We start from the raw sequence: 18,921 nt of genomic DNA, 5'->3' as shown, positions 1-18,921 counted from the left end.
TGGCTTCCTGGGGAAAGCAGAGCTGAGTATCTGGAGGATGTGATGGGGCGTTAGGAGACGGTGCTGGGGGGGGCGGCGAAGGCGGGGGTGGGCACCATCCGTACATGTCAGCTGCAGCCGCCTCATTTTGCAGCTCATTAAACCCAATATTCCTGACGGCGTCAGCGTGGGGCTCCTGGGAGCCGGGCCCCTCCCCCGCTACCCTGGCACAGGCAGGCAGGGAGGGCAAGGGGATGGGGAGAGGAGGAGAGGTTTCCTCCACAGACTAACTCGGATGTGTGAGCAGATAGGAACCTGAGGACATCTGCAGTGACAGACACTTCCCAAGCAGTGCAGTGAAGCTCTTCCCAGCTCTGCTCCCCCAGGCCCCCCAGGAGACGGTCACGTGGATCTCCCTCCCGCCGGTCACCGCCCCGTGGGTGAACGGTTCCTAACAAGCAGTGCGAGTGTGTCGTGCGGCTGGAGAGACAGGTGCCTGTGAGGAGGCCCAAGTGAGACCACACGTCCTGCCAGGGCAGCCTCCCGCCCCAGTGACACTGGCCATGCCCTCCCCGCCCACCCCCACCCCCCGCCAAGGGAAGTCCTCCTGGTGGGCTCCTGCTCTAAGGCGCCCTTAACGGAACTGTCTTCGTAGAGAAACTGGTACCTTTCTTTCCCCAGGCTCCACCATTCCACCTCACCTCACTTCCAACCATCTCTGAACTACATAACGGTGACAGTCTGTGGGGTTCAGTTCCCTGGTACAGGTGCACCCCGTGCCGTGAGCGCTGAGCACCCCTGTGTCACCGGTTGGCTGGGAAAGGTGGCTCCTTCCCTTAAGAGATGATCGCCCCCACCGAGCCACGCCCCTAACCCTGACCATCAGAGTATAAACCAGCAACTGTGCACCCATGTAGGTTAACCTTATTTAGGAGCAAGGACGCTCCAACCACTGAGCAGAGGCACATTCTGAAGATACTCGGGAAGATCAGAGAAGCAGCGCTATGATTAATAAGGGATTACGAGAAAGGACCTGTGGAAAAATAGCTGAGGAGCTGGAATTCCTCAGCCTGAAGACGACTAAGGAGAGGCTCGGCCGAACACGCACGCGTGTGAAGCACCTGTTTCGCGCCTAGCACTGCTTAAACTCAACGGGTGACACAAGAGACACAGAAAACACGGGTCCTGCCCGCACCCCCTGGGAAGAGCTGCGGGGCGAGTAGCGGCCTGCTGTCTTCTACCTTCTGTGAGAATGAAAGAAGTAAGCTCGCGTTTTCACAGGAAGGCGCTAAGTTAGGCAGAAGAAAGAGCTCTTCTAAGATACCAGGTTGGGGTGACCAGAAGCGGTGGAGCTGATTTTACTGGAAATTACTATTAGAGAGTGCTTTCAACCTAATACAGAAAGGGGGACCCTTCAGGTACTATCCCCAAGGCCCGCTGCCCGCCTCCTGTGCCCCGTTTCCCTCGCGGGTCCCCCTAACCTTCAGCAGCACCGCTGGGGCCGTCTGGTCGGGGGGTCCCGGTGCTCTTTTTCCTCCGGTGCTTCTTCCGGTTGGAGTGGGGAGATGGGGGAGGCTCCAGCTTGGGGCTGGAACTGAGCACCTCGGCTGGGCCACTGGCTGGTGAGGGAGAGGTGGAGAAGTGTGGGGGAGGGGAGGGGCCAGCACAGGCCCTGCCCGGGGTGCTGGGGGCTCCACCCTGAACTGCAGCCGGGGCAGGGGGAAGGGGGGCACTCCCGCCCTGTCCGCACCCCAGGAGGGCTCTGCCCACAGGCCCCAAGGCGCCCCCGGCCTTGGAGGAAGGGAGGGTGGAGAGGAGCGTGTGGGAACCGCAGGCAGGGCAGAGTGAAGGTGCGGAGGGAACCGGCTTCTGCAGCCTGGAGGGCGGAAGGCGGCCGGGGGCTGGAGAGCCAGCAGCTCCGCACCAAATTTATCCTCAATCACACTCCCCGCTCCTCACAATTAATAGCAGAATTAGAAACAATCAGGGAGCTGCCTAATTACTGTCAATTAGAGCGCGCTAATCAAGCTCCGTCTCCCACACCCCGCCCGACGCGCACCACTAAATGTCAAACTTCATTAGAGGCAGACACGCGCCCGCCCTCCCTGCCTTCCGCCTGCCAGACTCAACAGAGGGGCCCCACCAAGGCCAGCACAGGCCGCAGGACGGTGACCCGGGAAGGGCCCCTGGCTGCCCTCTGGGGCCTCTACATCCACCGGCCGGAGGCCTGGGCCTGGCCGGGCAGGTGACGCAGGCCCGGGGCCGTGGGCGCCCAGCCGCTTCCTGCTGTCAGAGCTCAGGCCGGGCCGGCGCTTCTGCTGGGATGCGGGCCTGGGCAGGGTCTCTGGGAGGCAAGTCGGGGAGGAGAGCTAACGCGCTGCTGCCCAGCAGGAGGGACGCGGGAGCAGCAGTGTGCCCGGTGCCCAGGGAGTCTCCTCCCTCTCACACCCTCACTTAGGAGAGGAGGGCCGGGCTGCGCCCATTTCCCTCTAGCCTTCAGGACTGCTGAGGGATGTGGGGCTACGGGTGAGTGAGGAGAGCGCGCGGAGGTGCTCGCTGCAGAGGCGGGGGAAGAAGTAAGGGGAAGACGAGGCACAGACGCTGATGAAGGGAAGAAGACCACGAGGCCAGGGAGAGCAGGCGGAGGTGGGAAGGGAGAGTTCTCGACCACCCAGACTGGGTGGGGCCTCAGCCAATGGGGGCAGCGCGGGGAAGAAAGCACCTCTCCGGACAGCTCCCTGATCCTGTCTGCGGGGACCCCTCTCCACGCGGGCTAGCTGCCGCCTTCAGAACGTGTTTCAAGCCCCCAGCCTCCGACCCCCCCACACCCCCGCGGAGAGGCTGATGAACTGGCGGCGCAGGGGGCTGATGGGGATGCGACACCGCCGCCAGCGCCGCCTGGGGACAGCGGTGGGCGGGCAGGGAGCTGCAGAGGGAGGGTCTCTAGCGCCAACCGCTAGCGCGGGCCTGGGGACAGCACAGGGGCAGCCACCCCAACTCCATGCCCCAGGCGTGGCACTGGCTCTGCCACAAGCCCTGGAGGGCTCCGCCGCGCCCCCTTGCCCATCTCAGCCTCCCCGGCTGCCCTCCGCTGCGGCTTCACCGGGTCCTGCATACCTGGGGGCAGGGCAGCGGCCTCACTCCACTGGTCGGCGCTGGAAACAGAGCAGGAGCGCTGATGCAGCCCCTCTGGGCGCGGGCCGGCCCAGGCTGGGCTGCTGGCCGAGTGGGGGGCACCTGGCGGGGGGGCGGAAGGGTCAGACTGGGAGGGGAGGCCGGGGGAAGGGCACCCATAGACTTGCCTGAAAGTACAGCTACAGGCAGAGCTTGAGAAATCCCAGCAGGATACTGACCCAGGATGAGGGGCTCCTGGATTCACCAGGCACCGGGCCAGGATCACTGGAGAACTGGAGGCCTCCCATGGGCCCAGACTTCACACCCCCCCCTTGTCTCCATGAACACCAGGGTCCACACCTCTGTCCCCTCCCTGTGATCAGGAGCTAGAAGCTGGGTGAGTGGGACAGCCCCCCATCACTGCCGAGCTGCTCCCCTGCTATCCCAGCCCCTGCCCCTCCTGGCCAGGCCCCGAACCCCGTTCCAGGCCACGTATGCCATTTGCCGTGCCTCAGCTTTGCTGCCGTTCTGACGAGGAATAAGTGTATCAAATTCAAGTAATTATGTCTAATTAGTATTAGTAATTATCCTCTGGGGCTGGAGAAAATTAATCTTTCGTTTCCCATCGGGGAAGAACAGCAGAGCCAGGGGAACCGAAGGCTCCGGGGCGGCGGGGGCAGCAGTGCGCGCCCTCCCCGGGCCCGAGTCACCCATGGGGAGATGGTGGCAGCGGCCCCCGGGCCTCAGGGCCAGCTGTGGACAGCGACACTGCCCTCTCACCTCAGCCGACCTGAGACAGGGTGGGGCCTGAGGCCAGAAGGCCACGGCCGAGGGAGGTCTGCATTGAGAGCTGGGCAGCTGGCCAGGTGCCCAGAGTTAGTGACAGGCAGAGACGGCGCCCTGAAGCTGAACAAGCCGGAGGGAGGGGCGAGCGGCCGACACCAGGCCCCGACCAGCCCCGCAAGCACAGGGGTCAAGTTTCTGGAATCCAAGGGACAGGAAGATGCGCGCGGAAGCCACTAGAAGGTAAAGGAACAGGCTCGCTCCGGGGACAGCACGAGACTGAATGGTGGGGGCAGGTTTTGTGTTTCTCTTGTATCTGTCATAACACCCCAGGCAGGACCAGACACACAGTTAAGTGCTTGTTAACATACGTGTGGCAACCGTGCCAGCTCCTCCCACCCTGCCTAACAGGTCCCTGCAAACTTAGCCTTTCTTGGGGTCCCCCCGCACCGACCCCCATCAGGAAACCTTCCAGGGGAGCAGCCTAGGGTCTTAACTTCTCAGATGCTGTGCTTCTCGCCACCCCTCGCCTGCTTCCATCTCCCCCGGCGCCCCGGGTTCCAGATCTTATGCCCCCCTCCCCCCAGCCCCACCCAAAGACAGCACAGGCCCAAGGTCCTCCTCAAGCCCCCCAACCCAAAACCCCGAGAGAGGGAAAGCGCTTTCCCTTTTCTTTGTTAATTCTCCCCTCATTACGCCTGCAATCCCACAATCAGTGTGCACTGTAATTGTCGAATTTGATGCTAATGATTAATGAATTAAACATGGAGCCATCAATTAGTCCTCGGAGAATAATTCTGCATAAAGCAGCGGATAATGTAATTACAGTAACAAAGATAATGAGATGTTAACATCTCCCGGTGAGCGGAGACATGTGTGAGTGTGTGCGAGGTCGCTGCGCGGTGGAGGGGACGCGGCTCCGGTGGCGCCTGGCCACGTGTTCCAGGGACGTCGGCGAGCGTTTGCGGGTACTGGCAGTTACGTGGGTGAGTGTGCCGCGCACCCCCTTCTCCACGCACCACTAACGCTCCCCAGGTGAAGTTCTTCAGGGACCGGGAATGTGACAGGACAGAGTGTCTTAGGGCTTCCCTTCCTCTGAGGGAACAGCTAGCTTTCCCCTTGCTGCCTGCCTGCAAGGAAAGGCTCCCCTTCCATGCTCCCTCTGGTGTCATCTGAGAAACCCCAAGCCAGTCCACAGGCAGCTCCGCGAGGTCCCCAGCCCCGCCCCGGCCCTTCCCTTCCCCAGCGGCCCCCCCCCTGCCCACCCCCCACGCAGAACACCCAGGACCCGCCTCCCCGCCCCCAAGTGCAGCCCCACAGGCCGCTCCTGGCACCCTACCCATCTTTCTTGTCTTTCTGTCCTTAGCTTCCTTCCTTCCTTCCCTCCGTCCACTAGCTCCCTCTCTGTCTATTTCAAGGGCTTAGAGGACAGAACATAGCTTCCCAAGTCAGGCACGCGCAGGTTCAAACCCAGCTCCACCACTTCCTGTGGGATTTTACAGACAAGTTATTTAACCTCTCTGAACCTTTGTTTCCTCATCCACACAACATGGGGAGGATAGTCTCGACTTCAGATCTACTGCAGCCAGCACCCCTCCGCCAGCGGGGTCAGTGCCCGCCACCCGCCCCTCGCAGCGCCTCCAGACTGGGAGGCAGTGGTGGCACACGCAGCAGGGCGGGGTGCCGGCGTCTCAGGGCCCTCACCTCCAACAAGGCGCACACTCAGGAGGCTCCACCTCTCTGGACACGGCGCAGAGTCCGCTCGGCCTCCAGCTTCTCTCTAAACTCAGTCTTCTCTGAGCAAAGACCCCCACCCCCACCCCCGCCTCTCACTGCAGACCTAAGGACGGTTACCAGGTTCGCCCCAGGCAGCTCTGTCCCCTCCCGCCTCCCTCCCTGCCCGTCCGGCAAACTCGACTGAGATGTGGCCCTGGTGCCAGAGGGCCCCGGTGTCCCCACCATCACCTGCCTTGGCTCGACGCTGATGCCACCTGTCAGCACGAGGCTATCTGTCCCCATTCTGACCTGCCAGGCGGTCCACCGGCCGCCACCTCTACTAACCGCACGAGGGCAGCGTTGTGGCAACTGCGCTGGCTGAGCGGACCCCGAAGCAAGACACCGGGTGGCCGGCGTGTGTGGAGCCCTGAGGACCTGGCTGGGGAGGGGTGCAGCCCCACACGCCTCCCTTCCGGGCCCCGTCGCGGCGCGCCCCACCCGCCCAGACAGACGGGGCCACGGCAGCCACACGCCCCCTCCCACCTCAGCAGCCCCCTCACCTGTTCCGCCACCCAGCTGCGCGCTACTCCGCTCCAGGGCCAGCCCGTTGGCCCGGGGGCTGGCGCCGGGGGCCGTGGCCGGCGTGGCTCGGGGCAGACGCTTCCCTGGCACCTTGACCGTGGTCCGCAGCAGGTCAATCTCCTTGCCGTGGATGTTCTGCATGTAGTCCTAGGGCCACGTGGACGAGACAGAGGAAGACTCGTTAGGACGGGTCACTCTTAGGCAGCACCTCATCTCTGACCCTCCCAACTCCTGGGTCTCTCCCCCGCGCTGCTGGGGGGGGAGGGGGACAGCCCGAGTTCTGTGGCGCGCACAGCACACCTCCAAGGCTGCCCATGTGCGGCTCGGTGCGGGGCGCAGCCGGGAGCGGGGCAGGGGCGACAGAGGGTGGAGAGCCAAGATCTGAGGCTCGGGGCTCCTTTAGGGAAGACGGCTCAGGAGGCAACGAAAAGGAGGCCACGTACTGAATGAACCAAGATGGGATTTAGGGAGAGACGGCACGTGGCCGAGGAGAGGAACCGACAGGCTCCGTGGGATGTGGACGACTGGGTTGCCCCGGGCCCCGGGTGGCTGGTCACCAAGGACTTCAGCCCTACTTTCAGAAGCTCCCACCACCACTTGGGACTTTGAGAACTTATAAAGCCTAGAGCAGCCCCCAGTCCTTAGAACGGCACCTGACGATAAATATCTGTTGAACAGTTAAAGGGAAGCCTTTGATTCTTTCCGCTGTTCTTAGGGATACTGAGACAAGTCCGCGGTTCCACAGATACCAGTGAGTATCCCAACGGCAGGAACAGTAACAACCACTGACAACATCACATCGCCCACCCAGCCACGTGCCAGGCGTCCACTGAGCCACAGCTGTATATCGCGTCTACATTTCTTACACCGCCTCACGGGATCGTCACGACAGCTAGGAGGACGGTGTTACGATGCCCACTTTGCGGGTGGAGAAACTGAGACTTACAAAGGTTAACCTGCCCCAGGTCACACAATCAGCGGGTGACAGCCAGATTCAAGCCCAGGCTTTCTGGGCTCCCAAGGCTCTGCACGGAAGGCAAACTTCCTCCTCGGCCCAGGAGCAAACCCTGCCTTCAAGTCAGTACTGATAGGGCCCTGGAAGTGGATGAGTGGGGAGGGACCCTGAGGGTGGGAGCCACTGGGTGCCGAGCCCCACCATCTGCTGTCTCAACCTCGGCCTGGGACCGCCCCACCCCACCCCAGGGAGTGGCACCGGGAGGGGCCGGGGGGCGCGGGAGGTGGGTGACGCAGAGCACAGCCCTGCCTGCCCTCTGGCTGGCTGCCTGCCGTAAGGCCCGCCTGGCCTGGGCCCCGCTCTCCCTGCTGCTCTGATCTGTCCTTCCAGGCTGCCTACTCCTGCCTCCCTGCCCCTGGCACCAGCGAGTTCCGGGGCAGTTCCCAGCAAACGTCCTCTGTAAAATGTGGCAAAAGCTCCTTCCAGGGGCAGAAGCTGGGCCAGTGGTACCAATTTAACTTCGGACAGAATTCCACCGATCAGACTCGGGATGGGCGCCTCTGGGATGTTCTGCACCCAGGGCGCTTCCCTGAGCGTCTAGGCTCGATGGAGTCTTCGTGTCCTTCCAGGCCCCACCCCTCTCACCCTACCCACTTGCAGCATCACTCCTGGTCACCCAGGTGTTCTCCTACCTTCTCAACGTTTAGCTTCAGGGAAGAGGGACAATGTCCTCTGCTCAAAAGAGCCGATGGGGAGTGCTGCCTGTTGGGAAGCAGGGCCCGGGCGGGCTGGCAAGGGGCTCAGGGGCTGCCCTCACCCTGTGAATGAGCAAGAGGACATCAAGGAGAAAGGGTCGCCTGGTCCTGAGGAGCCAAGAGAACGTGGGAGCTTCCCGTTAGGAAGAGAAGTGAGAACAAGGAAACAGAGCACCCAGCGCCAGCCCTGCTCCTGCACTTCTGCGTCGGGCTGGACTTCACCACAGGGCGGGTCATCAGGGGACCAGCGCGAGGGCCTGTGGCAGGACTATAGCAGGAGGGCCGTGGGGAGGCCGGGGCACCGCCGATACTAGCATGCTGGCCTCACCAGTCAAGCCCGGCTCCTGGAGGCCTGGCCAGGCCTGTACTCACTCTTTACTCTCCAAGCAGCTCTGACACCTTCACAGGCAGATGGCCCTCCAGAAAGACAATAAGGGCACAGCTAGCCGGAGGGGAGGAGCTCCTTTCCCTGCAGCTTTGCACTGCGTCCGTGCCCTCCGGCCACCACCTAGTCCTGCGTGAGGGACAGTGCCGGGTGCCTGGCCTCAGGCACCCTCCGCTCCGAGGGGGTCTGCTTCATGTCTCAGAAGCACAGAACAACATCACTGAGAAGTTGGTGAGGGTGGGCTCCACCCACAGGAGGACCCCCTCTCCTCCAACGACCTCTCACCCCCGCTCTGCCGAGCGCCGCCAGAGCTCCGTCCCCCTGGTCCCTTCTCCAGCAAACTTGGCCCACCCCCCCCGGTGGCCGCTGGCCCTTTGGTCCTGCTCTCGGCCCAGCATCCACCGTGTGACGCCACCCTCCTGGCCCTCCTCACTCCAGGCCCGATGGCCCACCGACTCGGCTTCCGCACGCACCCAGGACCCTGCACACGGTCACATCTTAGCTCAGCGGCTCCAGACGACTGTCAACAGCTGGCTGGGCCGAAGGCACAGCTGCAGTTCCTTTCCTGGGGGAGGGGCTTGGGCTGCTCTAGTTCACAAGGAGGTCACAGCAGCTGCAGCAGTTTTCAGGCCCCACGACGGCCCTGGGATAACCAGGCTGGGACACGCCGGGAAAAGCTGACCCCAGGCCAAGAAAAAGAGCCACACGGAGGGGCTCTGTTCAGGGCCAAGGAGCCAGCAACCAACGTAAGGGGAAAGCACCGGACTCTGCATCTCCGACCACCTCGGACGGGCACTGGTTGCTCGGGGGGTGTGGGGAGCAGGCCAGCACCCGGCCAGCTGCAGGCCCGGGCCCAGAGGCGGAGCCCGGCCCCAAGGAGAGTGCGGCAGGAGCTCAAAAGGCAGCAGCAGGGACGGGGCGTCCGGGGCAGAGCAACGGCGTTTCCCTCCGTCAGCAGAACGGGGGCTCGGCAGTGGCGGTGGGAGAGCGGTCACCACGGCTGCCTTTATTACCCACCATCAAACAGCAATTTCTTCCCCAGCCTCCTCGCTAATTACCCAGCCAGCGTTCTCATCTCGTTTTATTACTGGAATTAACAACGAGTTCAGAGTGTGGAAAGCTATTAAGATGTGTGATTAAGCCACATTCAATTAGTTTCTACAAACAATTTAATTGATGTTGCAGATAGAATTAACAGAAGGTGATTGTGTGAATGGCTTCGCTGGCTGCAAAACGGGAGAGGCTGTGGCGGGCTCTCTGGGGCTAGGCAGGGGCTGGGCGTGAGGCTCGAGGCCTGCCCACCAGCCCTTCCTCTGCAGCCCGGCCCGTCCCGCCAGCCCCCGTCGGGAGGCGGGTCCCCAGCACCACTGCCCTCGGGTCTCCTGGGCAAGGCCGGGCTAGGCCAGGAGTTCCCGGCCGAGCCTTCCTCTCTGGCTCCCTTGGCGCCTCCAAGGGAAGCGGGCAGCTCCGGGGACGGAGGGTCCCTGCTCACTGCTGGCAGCTGGGAAGCTTGCTCAGGTTGGAAAACACGGCAAAGGGGGGACGGAGGTGGGAGAGCTATAGCAACAGGAGGGCAGCGGCCACCAAGGACGGAAACCGAGAGGCCAGCGGCCTCTGTTGGGAGGGAACTCAGGCCCCCGGGGCCGCGCACGTGCTTTCACTGTCACCACGGTTTCGAATCTGATTCGTGTCTCCTGAATGAGAAGCGTCTACAGGGCAGGGAGGCCGCCATCTGCGCGTGCTGGTTGCTCGGGGCATCCAGCAGGTGGTGAGTTGGGAAAGGACGTGCACTTTGACCCCGGAGCCAGAGGGCAGCCAGTGAGGGGCTGACGGATGGGGAGGCCATGCTCTCAACCTCCTCACCGTGTCCTGCGGCCCCGGGGGGGGGGGGTGGGGTGGGGGTGGGGGGGCAGCAGAGGCGGCAGCCTCTTCGATTCACCTCGCAAGACAGCAGCAGCAGCCTGGAAGTGCCTGCCGCCAGACCCTGTCCCGGGCCCGACACACTGAGCCACACTCAGCTCACGGGCAGCACAGCGCTGGACAGGACTCCGAGAGCGTCTGCCGCCCAGCCGTGCCGGGCGCGTGGGCTGCCGGCTGCCCCAGCCACCCTACTTGCCCCAGTGGTAACTCTCCAGTGACTCGCAGGCAGCCCCGAAGGCAGGCGCTCCTGGCACTAAAGGAAACTCTGGGCAACGCTCAAAGTCATGGGCCAAGTCACAGCCCAGCCACTGGCTGGGTGACTGATGATCCGGCAAACCCCACCGAGCCTCTGCTCTCCAGTTTGTTACGTTGTTGTAAAAACAGCAATCCCTCAGGCCTTCACCTTCCCTTCTGAAACCACAACCGAACACAACACCGGGCACTCTCCTCCCTGTGCCGAGGCCCCGCTCCCATCCCTCTCCTCCTTCCTCTGGGGGGGCATGGGACCAGCAGGGGGCACAGTGCGCCCAGCCGGGGGCAGCGTGAAGCAGGAGAAACGGGTAAGGATGCAGCAGAGAGGAGGGTGAAGGCCACTGCCACACAGGTGGGGAAACGGAGGCCTCAGACAGGCCAGCTCCCAGCCCAGCAGCCAGGAGGTGCCTGGTCAGGGCCACGTGTGTCCTGCCAGGGCTGTGGACGCTGGAAGCCAGGAGGGCCCAGACCCTCTCTGCTGGGAAACACTGTGGTCCTGCTCCTTCTGGCCGGGGGCGCTGCACCCGCAGATGCTCCCCGCTCCCTAAGACACGGACGGCGCCTCTCGTCAGGGCTCTGCCAGTAGCCTTGCTGCCTCTTGTCCTGCGTGGACTCAGCAGCGGGACCAGGTCCTGGGCGAGGAAGAGGCCAGAACCGGGGAGAGGACGGCACCCAGGAGCCTTTGTGCTGAGTCCCCAAGGGCCCCCAGCCGTGGCCCCTCGTCTGTAACCCCCTCAGCCCCAGCATCATGGTACCAGCTCCCGCCCTGTGGAGTAAGAGGCCCTGAGCTGAGGGGAAGGGCCAGGTCCAGAGACACCCCGAGGGCCAGGCTGGGCTCTGGCCTCACTGGAAGGCCCAAACCAGGCCTGGGAGCTTTCTCAGCCGTCCTGGGCGGTGCTCTCAGGAGGGAGCTATGGCCGAACCGTGGACCCCAGCACGTCTCAGGTCGGGGACCCCTGACACCTTGTGCAGATTCAAAGGCCGGCGAGGGACCCTCGGAGGCAGGCCTGGGGCCTCCGGGCCGGGGGTGGAGCCAGCCCACGTGCTGCGCTTCAGGGGCTTCACGGGAGAACTCATCAGCCCCACAGCAGGGTGGTGACAGAGATGGATGCTGGGGACAGCTGTGCGCTGGAGCCACGCAGCGAGGGGAGGGGAGGGAGGAAGGGTGGGGGAGCGGCCACGGGGGCCACGCTACCGTCACCGTGCCCAGCCCCTCCCCGGGCATCGGCCACACTCTTCCAGACCCCTCTGCCCTACCAACAGTACCCCCGACACTCCTCTTCCCAAGGGGGCCTGTGCAGGCCCGCCACCCCAGCAGCCCTGGCCTAACTGCCCTTTCGCTCTGCATCATCCCAGGAGCCCAGGCGTAACCCCAACGGTGCAGCTCCCAGAGACACAACTGTTGGCAACACCGACCCCCCCAGCTTGAGCAATTCCATGTGAACGGGCCCAATCCAGCTCTTAAAACAACTAGAGTATAGGATGTAGCACCTGACTCGCACACCAGCCTAGCCCAGAGGTGACCGTCCCCAGGGGTGAGTTTACTCCAAAGAGCTCGGCCGGGACTTCCCTGGTGGCACAGTGGTTGAGAGTCCGCCTGCCGATGCAGGGGACACGGGTTCGTGTCCCGGTCCAGGAGGATCCCACATGCTGCGGGGCGGCTGCGCCCAGAGGCCATGGCCGCTGGGCCTGCACGTCCGGAGCCTGTGCTCCGCGGTGGGAGAGGCCACAGCAGTGAGAGGCCCGCATACCGCCAAAAAAAAAAAAAAAAGAATCCACCTGCCAATGCAGGGGACACGGGTTCGAGCCCCGGTCTGGGAAGATCCCACATGCCGCGGAGCAACTAAGCCCGTGCGCCACAACTACTGAGCCTGCGCTCTACAGCCCGCAAGCCACAACTACTGAGGCTGCGTGCCACAACTATGGAAGCCCGTGCACCTAGAGCCCGTGCTCTGCAACCAGAGAAGCCACTGCAGTGAGAAGCCCGCGCAATGCAACCAAGAGTGGCCCCCGCTCGCCGCAACTAGAGAAAGCCCACGCGCAGCAACGAAGACCCAACACAGCCAAAAATAAATAAATATTAAAAAAAAAAAAATGAAAGGGAGTGAGCTTTCGTGCAGTGTTCAGCCTGGGCCTGGGTCTCAGGGTCTGTGCAACTCCCAAGCCACCAAAGCGAGGCCCTTTCTCGAGGAAAGGTCTTTCCGAGCTAAGGTCGCTTCCCTCTGGACCTGGAGTCAGCCCTTCCACGTCCGCTTCTCATCCTCCGCGCCCAGCCTTCCCCAGGCACGGCCCCCCAGACTCACGTGCAGGCTGGGATGGTAGGTAAGCAGCCCATTGTCACACAGGGTCACGTACTTCTTCTTCCATTCCTTGTTCAGGGACTTGCCACTGCGCTTGAGCAGGATACCCTGAAGACAGAGGCCGGATCAGAGACAGAAGCCAGGCCCACACGTCACAGCTATGAAGAAGGTCTCAGTGTCCACAGGTCACAGCATCCTCCGCCCCCCGTCCTCCCGGGTCACTGTGCTTATCTGCATGGAGAGGCCACACGGGACTAAAACTGAACCAGGGAGAGCCAGGCGGATGAACCCATCTATGGAACTCGGCTGCCCCTGACCGTCCTCAGGAAGCAGCCTGGAGCCCACCTCTCTAGTTACCATGGACACTGTCCCATGGCAGGGGGGTGTCCTCTCCCCCAGGTTGGGGAACTACGTCAGCAACGGGAGGCAGGGGTTTAGATGGCCTCCCAGCAGTGCTGCTCCCACCCACCGTCTCCAGGGATGGGGTGGAACACAGCACAGAGACCTCAGGAGGGCCCGGGCCTCCTACCCTATGTGGCAGCCCCAAATAGAGCAGAAAAGCCCCTAACTGTCCCCAGAATGGCCCAGTCTCCCCCAAGGCAGGCAGTGGGAAGACCCAGCCATACAGCCCAGCACCCAAATCTCCCGTGTGAGCTGATAAGACACTGGGCGTGGAGGTTAGATGGGCACCAGGATGAACAAGGGCTCCCCAGGGGCAGGGATTTGGGCGTGTTGTTCCTCGACACCCTCAGCACTGCGACACTCCTGGGATGCAGCAGACGCTTGGGGAACAGCTGGTGGACAGGGCGGGGGAAGAGCCAGCCGAGACCGTGCGGTGTCGGAGGTGCTGCGAGTGGGGGGTGGACCTCACCGAGGCAGACGAGGCCTCCACCCACACCCCAGACGGCCTCTGCTGCCCTCCCCTGATGACAACCCCCGACGGTCCCTCACCCACTGGCTTTCGCCTGGAAACAGCAGACAGCACGGGAGAACGGCCAAAGATGGAGCTCAGGTCGGGACGGGACACGGACGTGCACAGGCGGCAGGTGCCCCAGGACCGGCATCACCCCTGTGGGGCCCCCTCCCCAAACTCGGGAGGGCTGAGAAGAGGCAGTGCTCCCTGGACATTCCTAGACAGAACTCCTGGGGGGCAGCCCCCCCTCACAGCGGGACTGCCCCGGCTGGGCGAGAGCGGGCAGCATGCCAAGTCCCAGCAGGTCGCAGAGGAGCTGCCAGAGCCCCTGTGCCAACCTCTCCTACAGGAGGGGAGGGCCGTGCCCTCAGACAAGCCGGAAATGGGGGTCAAGAGATTCACTGTGAGAGAGGGCGGGGGGTAAACCCCGGATCCATGGCCCCCTACCCCGCTAAGGCTTCCTACTGGAAGGCTCGGCCCTTAGGGGGATGAGGTTAACAAATAGGTGGGCTGGGATGCCCGCCCCATCTCTCCCCACAACAGGGACTGCGGTGGCGATAACATCACAGGTGTTTCACATCCTTGCTCCCCCACTCCCTTCCCCTATCCTCATCCTCCTGCCCTCAAAGACAGGTGCAGTTGCGGGAAGTCAGGCCACTGAGTCGTAGGCCATCTAAGGACACTGCTGCTACTATCTGGCCCCCTTTTCCTCACAAAGAGCTTCTGAAGACCAAGGGTGTGAACGGGACCTTCAGCAGACGACAGGTCGGCTGGAACGGCCCAGGCCACCGCGGCCCCTGCTTCGTGGTCCGCGAAGGAGCCTTGGCGACCAGCCTCTGGGCGTGGCAGCCATCCCCTCACAGGCCAGGAACGTGGAAACAGTTCAGCCGCCGCCTCTCCCCTGACTGTGGACCACGGCCCTGAGGACTGCCGGCCAGACTCTGGAGAAGGCGGCCCAGGCCCACCCCGCTCCCCTGGGAGTGGCCGCCACGGCTGGCTCGCCTGCGCCCCATCTCACTCCCTCCTTTCCCACCTGCTCCCCAAGGGCCTCTGTTCTCAAACCTTTCACACCTGAGCCCGCCCTCCCTCCTCTGTCCCTTCATCTTCACCAGGTTCCCTCCTGGTCAAGGGAAAGGAAAACCTGACTCCGTGCCCCGTTCTGCCACCAACTAGCTCTTAACATCAAGCAAGTCGTGTCACTGTCTGGGCCTCAGTCTCCTCGGAAGCGCGGACCCACCTACAGGGCCCGCTCCCCGCCCCCAGCAGGAAATCAGGAGCCAGGATGCAGAAGAGGCCGGCGTAAGCGGGAAGCCCTTTTCTACCCAGAACTCTTCCTCCTCCGTCACCTGGGCCCCTCTCGGGAGGAGACCCCGGCGCCGCGGACGACGGTAATGACGCTCCGACGCTGCTCTGACGCTCGTTAGCAGGGGGCGTGGGAGGAGCGCCGGGAGGGGGCGTGGGAGGAGCGCCGGGAGGGGGGCGTGGGAGGAGCGCCGGGAGGGGGGCGGGGGAGGAGGGATCTCGGCCGCTGGGGCTTGACCCGCGCCCACAGGCTCAGCCCGCCTCTCACCGGCCCGGCCCGCTCCGCCCTGCCCTACCGGCGCCTCCGTCCGGGTCACAGCCCGTTCCGAGGGAGGAGAGCGAGCTCCAGGGGTTCCTGCTCCCCTCCCTGGCCGGCCGGCTGCGCACGGCGGAGCAGGAAGCAATCTGGGGCGGAATGGGAGCGGTGCGGAGGCGACAGCCCCCAGAGGACCCGTTCCTGCCGCCGCCTCCCTCCCAGCTCCGCCAGCCGGCTTAATTGCGGAGTCCGGATTGATTGGGAATGCAAATGGCAACTGAAATGCAATCTCCACTCCCAGCAGGAGCAGAGGGGGGGAGAGGAGAGGAACGGAATGGGGAGAAGAACGGGACAGGAGAGCGGGAAAGGGGTTAGCCCGGCCCTGGGGGCGGGGGGGGGAGGGGAGCGCGCAAGGAATGGCCACTGGCCCGGAGAGGGGAGAGTGGTGGAAGGACGCGCGGTCCCAACGGCAGGCACGCCCCCAGCCCCCGTGAGGTCGGCGCGGCTAGGCACCTGCCTCCAGCGGGCAGCTTCCTGGCTGTGTGCCGCCTCCTCCGGAGTGTCCCTGAGGTTCGGGGCCTGTGACACTCCAGTACCCTAGCCGACCCCTTTGGCCGGGTTTCACCCCCCACCTCACAGCCCCGCCTTCCCGTCCACGTGGGGGACTCAGGGAGCAGATAAATCAGACCGACCCCAGACAGGAAAGGGGGCGTCTGGGGCTAACTTATTTCAGAGCACGGGCGGGGGGGTGGGGATAAGCGTTGTCTGTTAAATGTTTACATGCGCATGTGTGTGTACTCAGAGCACACGCCCCAAAGCGGGGAGTGACAGTCCCCTGCCTGGCCTGGCGAGGGCCCCGTGGGAGGCCTCGGTCAGCACGGCCCCAGAGACACTCAATCACACCATCAACAGGTTTATGGACCAGTTCTGTGCCCAAACACACACAGGGACGGGGAGGAGAGTGCCCACTGCCATTCTCCCAGGCCCTCCACGCGCCCCCGGGCAGGCTGACCCACCTAGAGCAGTGCCTGCTGGGCGTCACTGTGGTGACACTTCAGGGGAGGGCTGAAGCACAGAGGGCGCGGGGCGACACAGTGCTCCTCACTGTGTTCTCTGGGCCCCGAAACCCTTCCTGAAACCCAGTGGAAACCCCCATCCCTAACACCAGGATTCTGGTCACACTACCTACAGGCTCCAGGAGCCCCAGCCTGGAGAGCCAAACCTGACCACAGGGCCCTGGCCAGGCTGACCTCAGGTGCTCCAGCCACACCAGTCTCCTCTGTGGTCAAAAACTGACATCACAGCCCTCGTGGACACAGCATCTCTAACCACCGGCTCCCAAGAAGATCTGGGCCAAGCGCAGCATCCTGTGGGTACAGCGGACTGACCACCAGGCCGGCTCAGCAGTTCTAGAGCCCTGCCTGCCCAGCACACCAGCAACTCTGCACAAAGACCCCTCCATCACTCAACATCTTTTTCCAGCAGAGAGACCCACGACAGGAGGTCTGGGAGGATCCAACACCGGGTGGCCCAGCCCTGCCAGGCAGTGACTCAGGAAGGAGGTGAGGGAGAGGCCCTACCAGGACGTGGCCCCTCCACTAAGTTTCATCTTTACAAACAAACAGAGGCTCACACGGTAAGACTGGGCCAGTGAACCCAGGGTAGGAAGAGGCCTCGGTAAGCCCTTCAACGCGTACTCCTCAGGGTACTCTTTTGAGAATTCTCTTTTCTGGGAGGAGGGGAGGGAGGCCAGAGAGACCATACCCTCCTCCAGGGCCGCCCACCTCCAGAACCACCACCAGCGAAGTGCTGCTGAGGATGGCAGGCGGCTCTCTGCTGCCTCCCTGTGGTGGTGAGGAGGAACTGGCAGCGTAAGGGTTCCGGCCACCCTTCCCCGCTGTGCTGTGAGTTCTTCTCTGCAGGAGAACTCTCCTTGTTAAGGATTCAGGCCTGGCAGGGGCAGGGCGCTGGCCTCTCTCACCATCTTCCAGAGGCCCCGAAAAGAACCATCATCTAACATTTCCTGGGCTTCATCTCAGCTCCTCTCCAGCCCCAGGGGAAGGGAGTGCTGACCTGTTTAATGGGGATGGCCCGACCACTCCCGATGCTGTCCACCTTGCACTCGGCGGCTTTTTTCTCCCGGTCCAAGTCGGCACCCTTTCGAGACTGGAAGAGAACAGAAGAGGCGTGTTAAAGGGGCCCAGGGTCTGCGGGGTCAGCAGCCCACCTGGAATCCCCCGCCAGCCCTCCCGTCCTCCCTCCTCCTGGGCGGGCCCTAGCAGTGGGGCGGGGCCGGGGCGGCGGGACCGGGAAGGAAATGAGACCACGAGTATTCCAACGGGTTTATTCTTACACACGGCACCATACAGAGCAGCACAGGTCACTGGGCCGGGCCCGCCCCTTACAAAAGAGCAAGGACACGAGATACCGAGGGCGTGAGGAGCGCGCAGCCCAGGGGGCTGGGGCGTAAGAGACGGGAAGGGGCGAGGAGAGGTGGACGGTGGGGCTGAGGGACGTGGCCGGGAGCACAGGGCATGACCACCAGGGAGAGCAAAGTCCAGAAGTGAGCGGGTAGCGGCCCGTCTGCGGCACAGACACCACATGGCACGTTACGCCGAGCACGGCGGCGTAGCCCGAGGGGCACAGTGGATGGAGAGAGAGAGGAGAGAGGCCAGAAGAGGCCCTGCGCCCCTGCCGGGCTCCTGGGGCAGAGCCCGCCCGAATGCGGATCCTAGGAAATGGGAGGCCAAGAGAGGGGAAGGCAAGCGCGGCGTGGCTGCGGCGTCCGGAGCGGAGCAGGAACGGCAGAAGTCCATGCAGGAAGGAGCAGAGGAGGGGAGGGGCGGGGGAGCTCCCCCAGGAGCAGCTGGACCGCCGGCCGGCCGGGCGCTCGGACGCCCCGGCCTCTGGGCCTCGTCGCTGGCCGGCGCCGGGCGTGGGCCGAGCTCCCTTCTTCTCCATGCAGCGAGCCTGGCGCAGCGCGTCCAGCAGGGCTGGTCCCTGGCAGCCCCCAGCCGCGGGCTCCGGCGTTCCTAGCCTTCCCTGGGGGTGGGGGTTAGTTACAAAGGTTCCTGTGGGTCTCTGGAGTGGGGAGCACGGCGGCCGCTTCTCATCTGAGAGCAGTCCCAGGGCCCGGCCCGCCTCCGGCCCCGCACAGGGGAGAATGTCCAGAGGTGCTGTGTGTCACCACCTGGTCTTCTAATTTGGAAGGAGTTGGAAAGGCCTTTTTGTTGATGAAAAGTTGGAAACAGTGGCACATATCTGCAAATATCGAAAGAATAAAGATTTTGGCAAGTTATACTCAAGCCCCGCACAGTCGGTCAGCACTGGTGAGGGCAGAGACCCAGGCGGCTGGGGAGAGGCGGCGGCGGCGGGATGAAGAGGAGGGGGAGAGGGTGCGGGGGGCGGGCAGGCGGCGGCAGCGGTGGCGCCGGGCAGTCCATGTCAGCGGGGAGTGTTCTCCACTCCGGGCCCTACACCCTCCTGCTCACCCGGGCTGCCAGGAGCCAAGGGCACAAGGAAGAGGCAAAGGACCGCAGCCGCAGCGCGGGGGCAGCACAGCCAAAGGAGCGGGAAGAGGCAGGCCAAGGGCCACCGCCCGCGGCTCCACCGTCCGTCAGCACCCGCCCCGGGCCTCTCCTGGGTGCCACGGCCTCTGCCCCTTCGGCCCAGGGGGAGGAAGGTGGATGGGCCGCTGCCACCGGGTCCC

At 63.8% G+C, this 18,921-nt stretch overlaps 1 protein-coding gene across 9 annotated transcripts in view; it reads right to left on the bottom strand.

Moving 5' to 3' along the window:
- Nucleotides 1–18,921, bottom strand: part of AGAP3 (ArfGAP with GTPase domain, ankyrin repeat and PH domain 3) — a 56,374-nt gene that overhangs the window by 2,801 nt on the left and 34,652 nt on the right. For 3 of the 9 annotated variants that reach the window (XM_067747455.1, XM_067747452.1, XM_067747457.1), the window contains exons 9-13: nucleotides 17,286–17,378; nucleotides 12,745–12,849; nucleotides 6,153–6,321; nucleotides 3,097–3,216; nucleotides 1,461–1,598 (exon numbers count right to left, since the gene is read on the bottom strand). In XM_067747455.1, the coding sequence (XP_067603556.1) occupies nucleotides 1,461–1,598; nucleotides 3,097–3,216; nucleotides 6,153–6,321; nucleotides 12,745–12,849; nucleotides 17,286–17,378 (625 nt within the window). Of the gene's footprint in view, nucleotides 1–1,460; nucleotides 1,599–3,096; nucleotides 3,217–6,152; nucleotides 6,322–12,744; nucleotides 12,850–17,285; nucleotides 17,379–17,540; nucleotides 18,474–18,921 lie in introns of those variants that run through there. The other 6 variants (XM_067747461.1, XM_067747459.1, XM_067747458.1 and 3 more) reach the window with 3 other exon arrangements.

This window comes from Pseudorca crassidens, chromosome 8, assembly GCF_039906515.1.
Source record: "Pseudorca crassidens isolate mPseCra1 chromosome 8, mPseCra1.hap1, whole genome shotgun sequence".
Classification (NCBI taxonomy): domain Eukaryota; kingdom Metazoa; phylum Chordata; class Mammalia; order Artiodactyla; family Delphinidae; genus Pseudorca; species Pseudorca crassidens.
The sequence above is the reverse complement of the archived record's forward strand: the minus strand, read 5'-3'. Positions and strand labels throughout refer to the sequence as shown.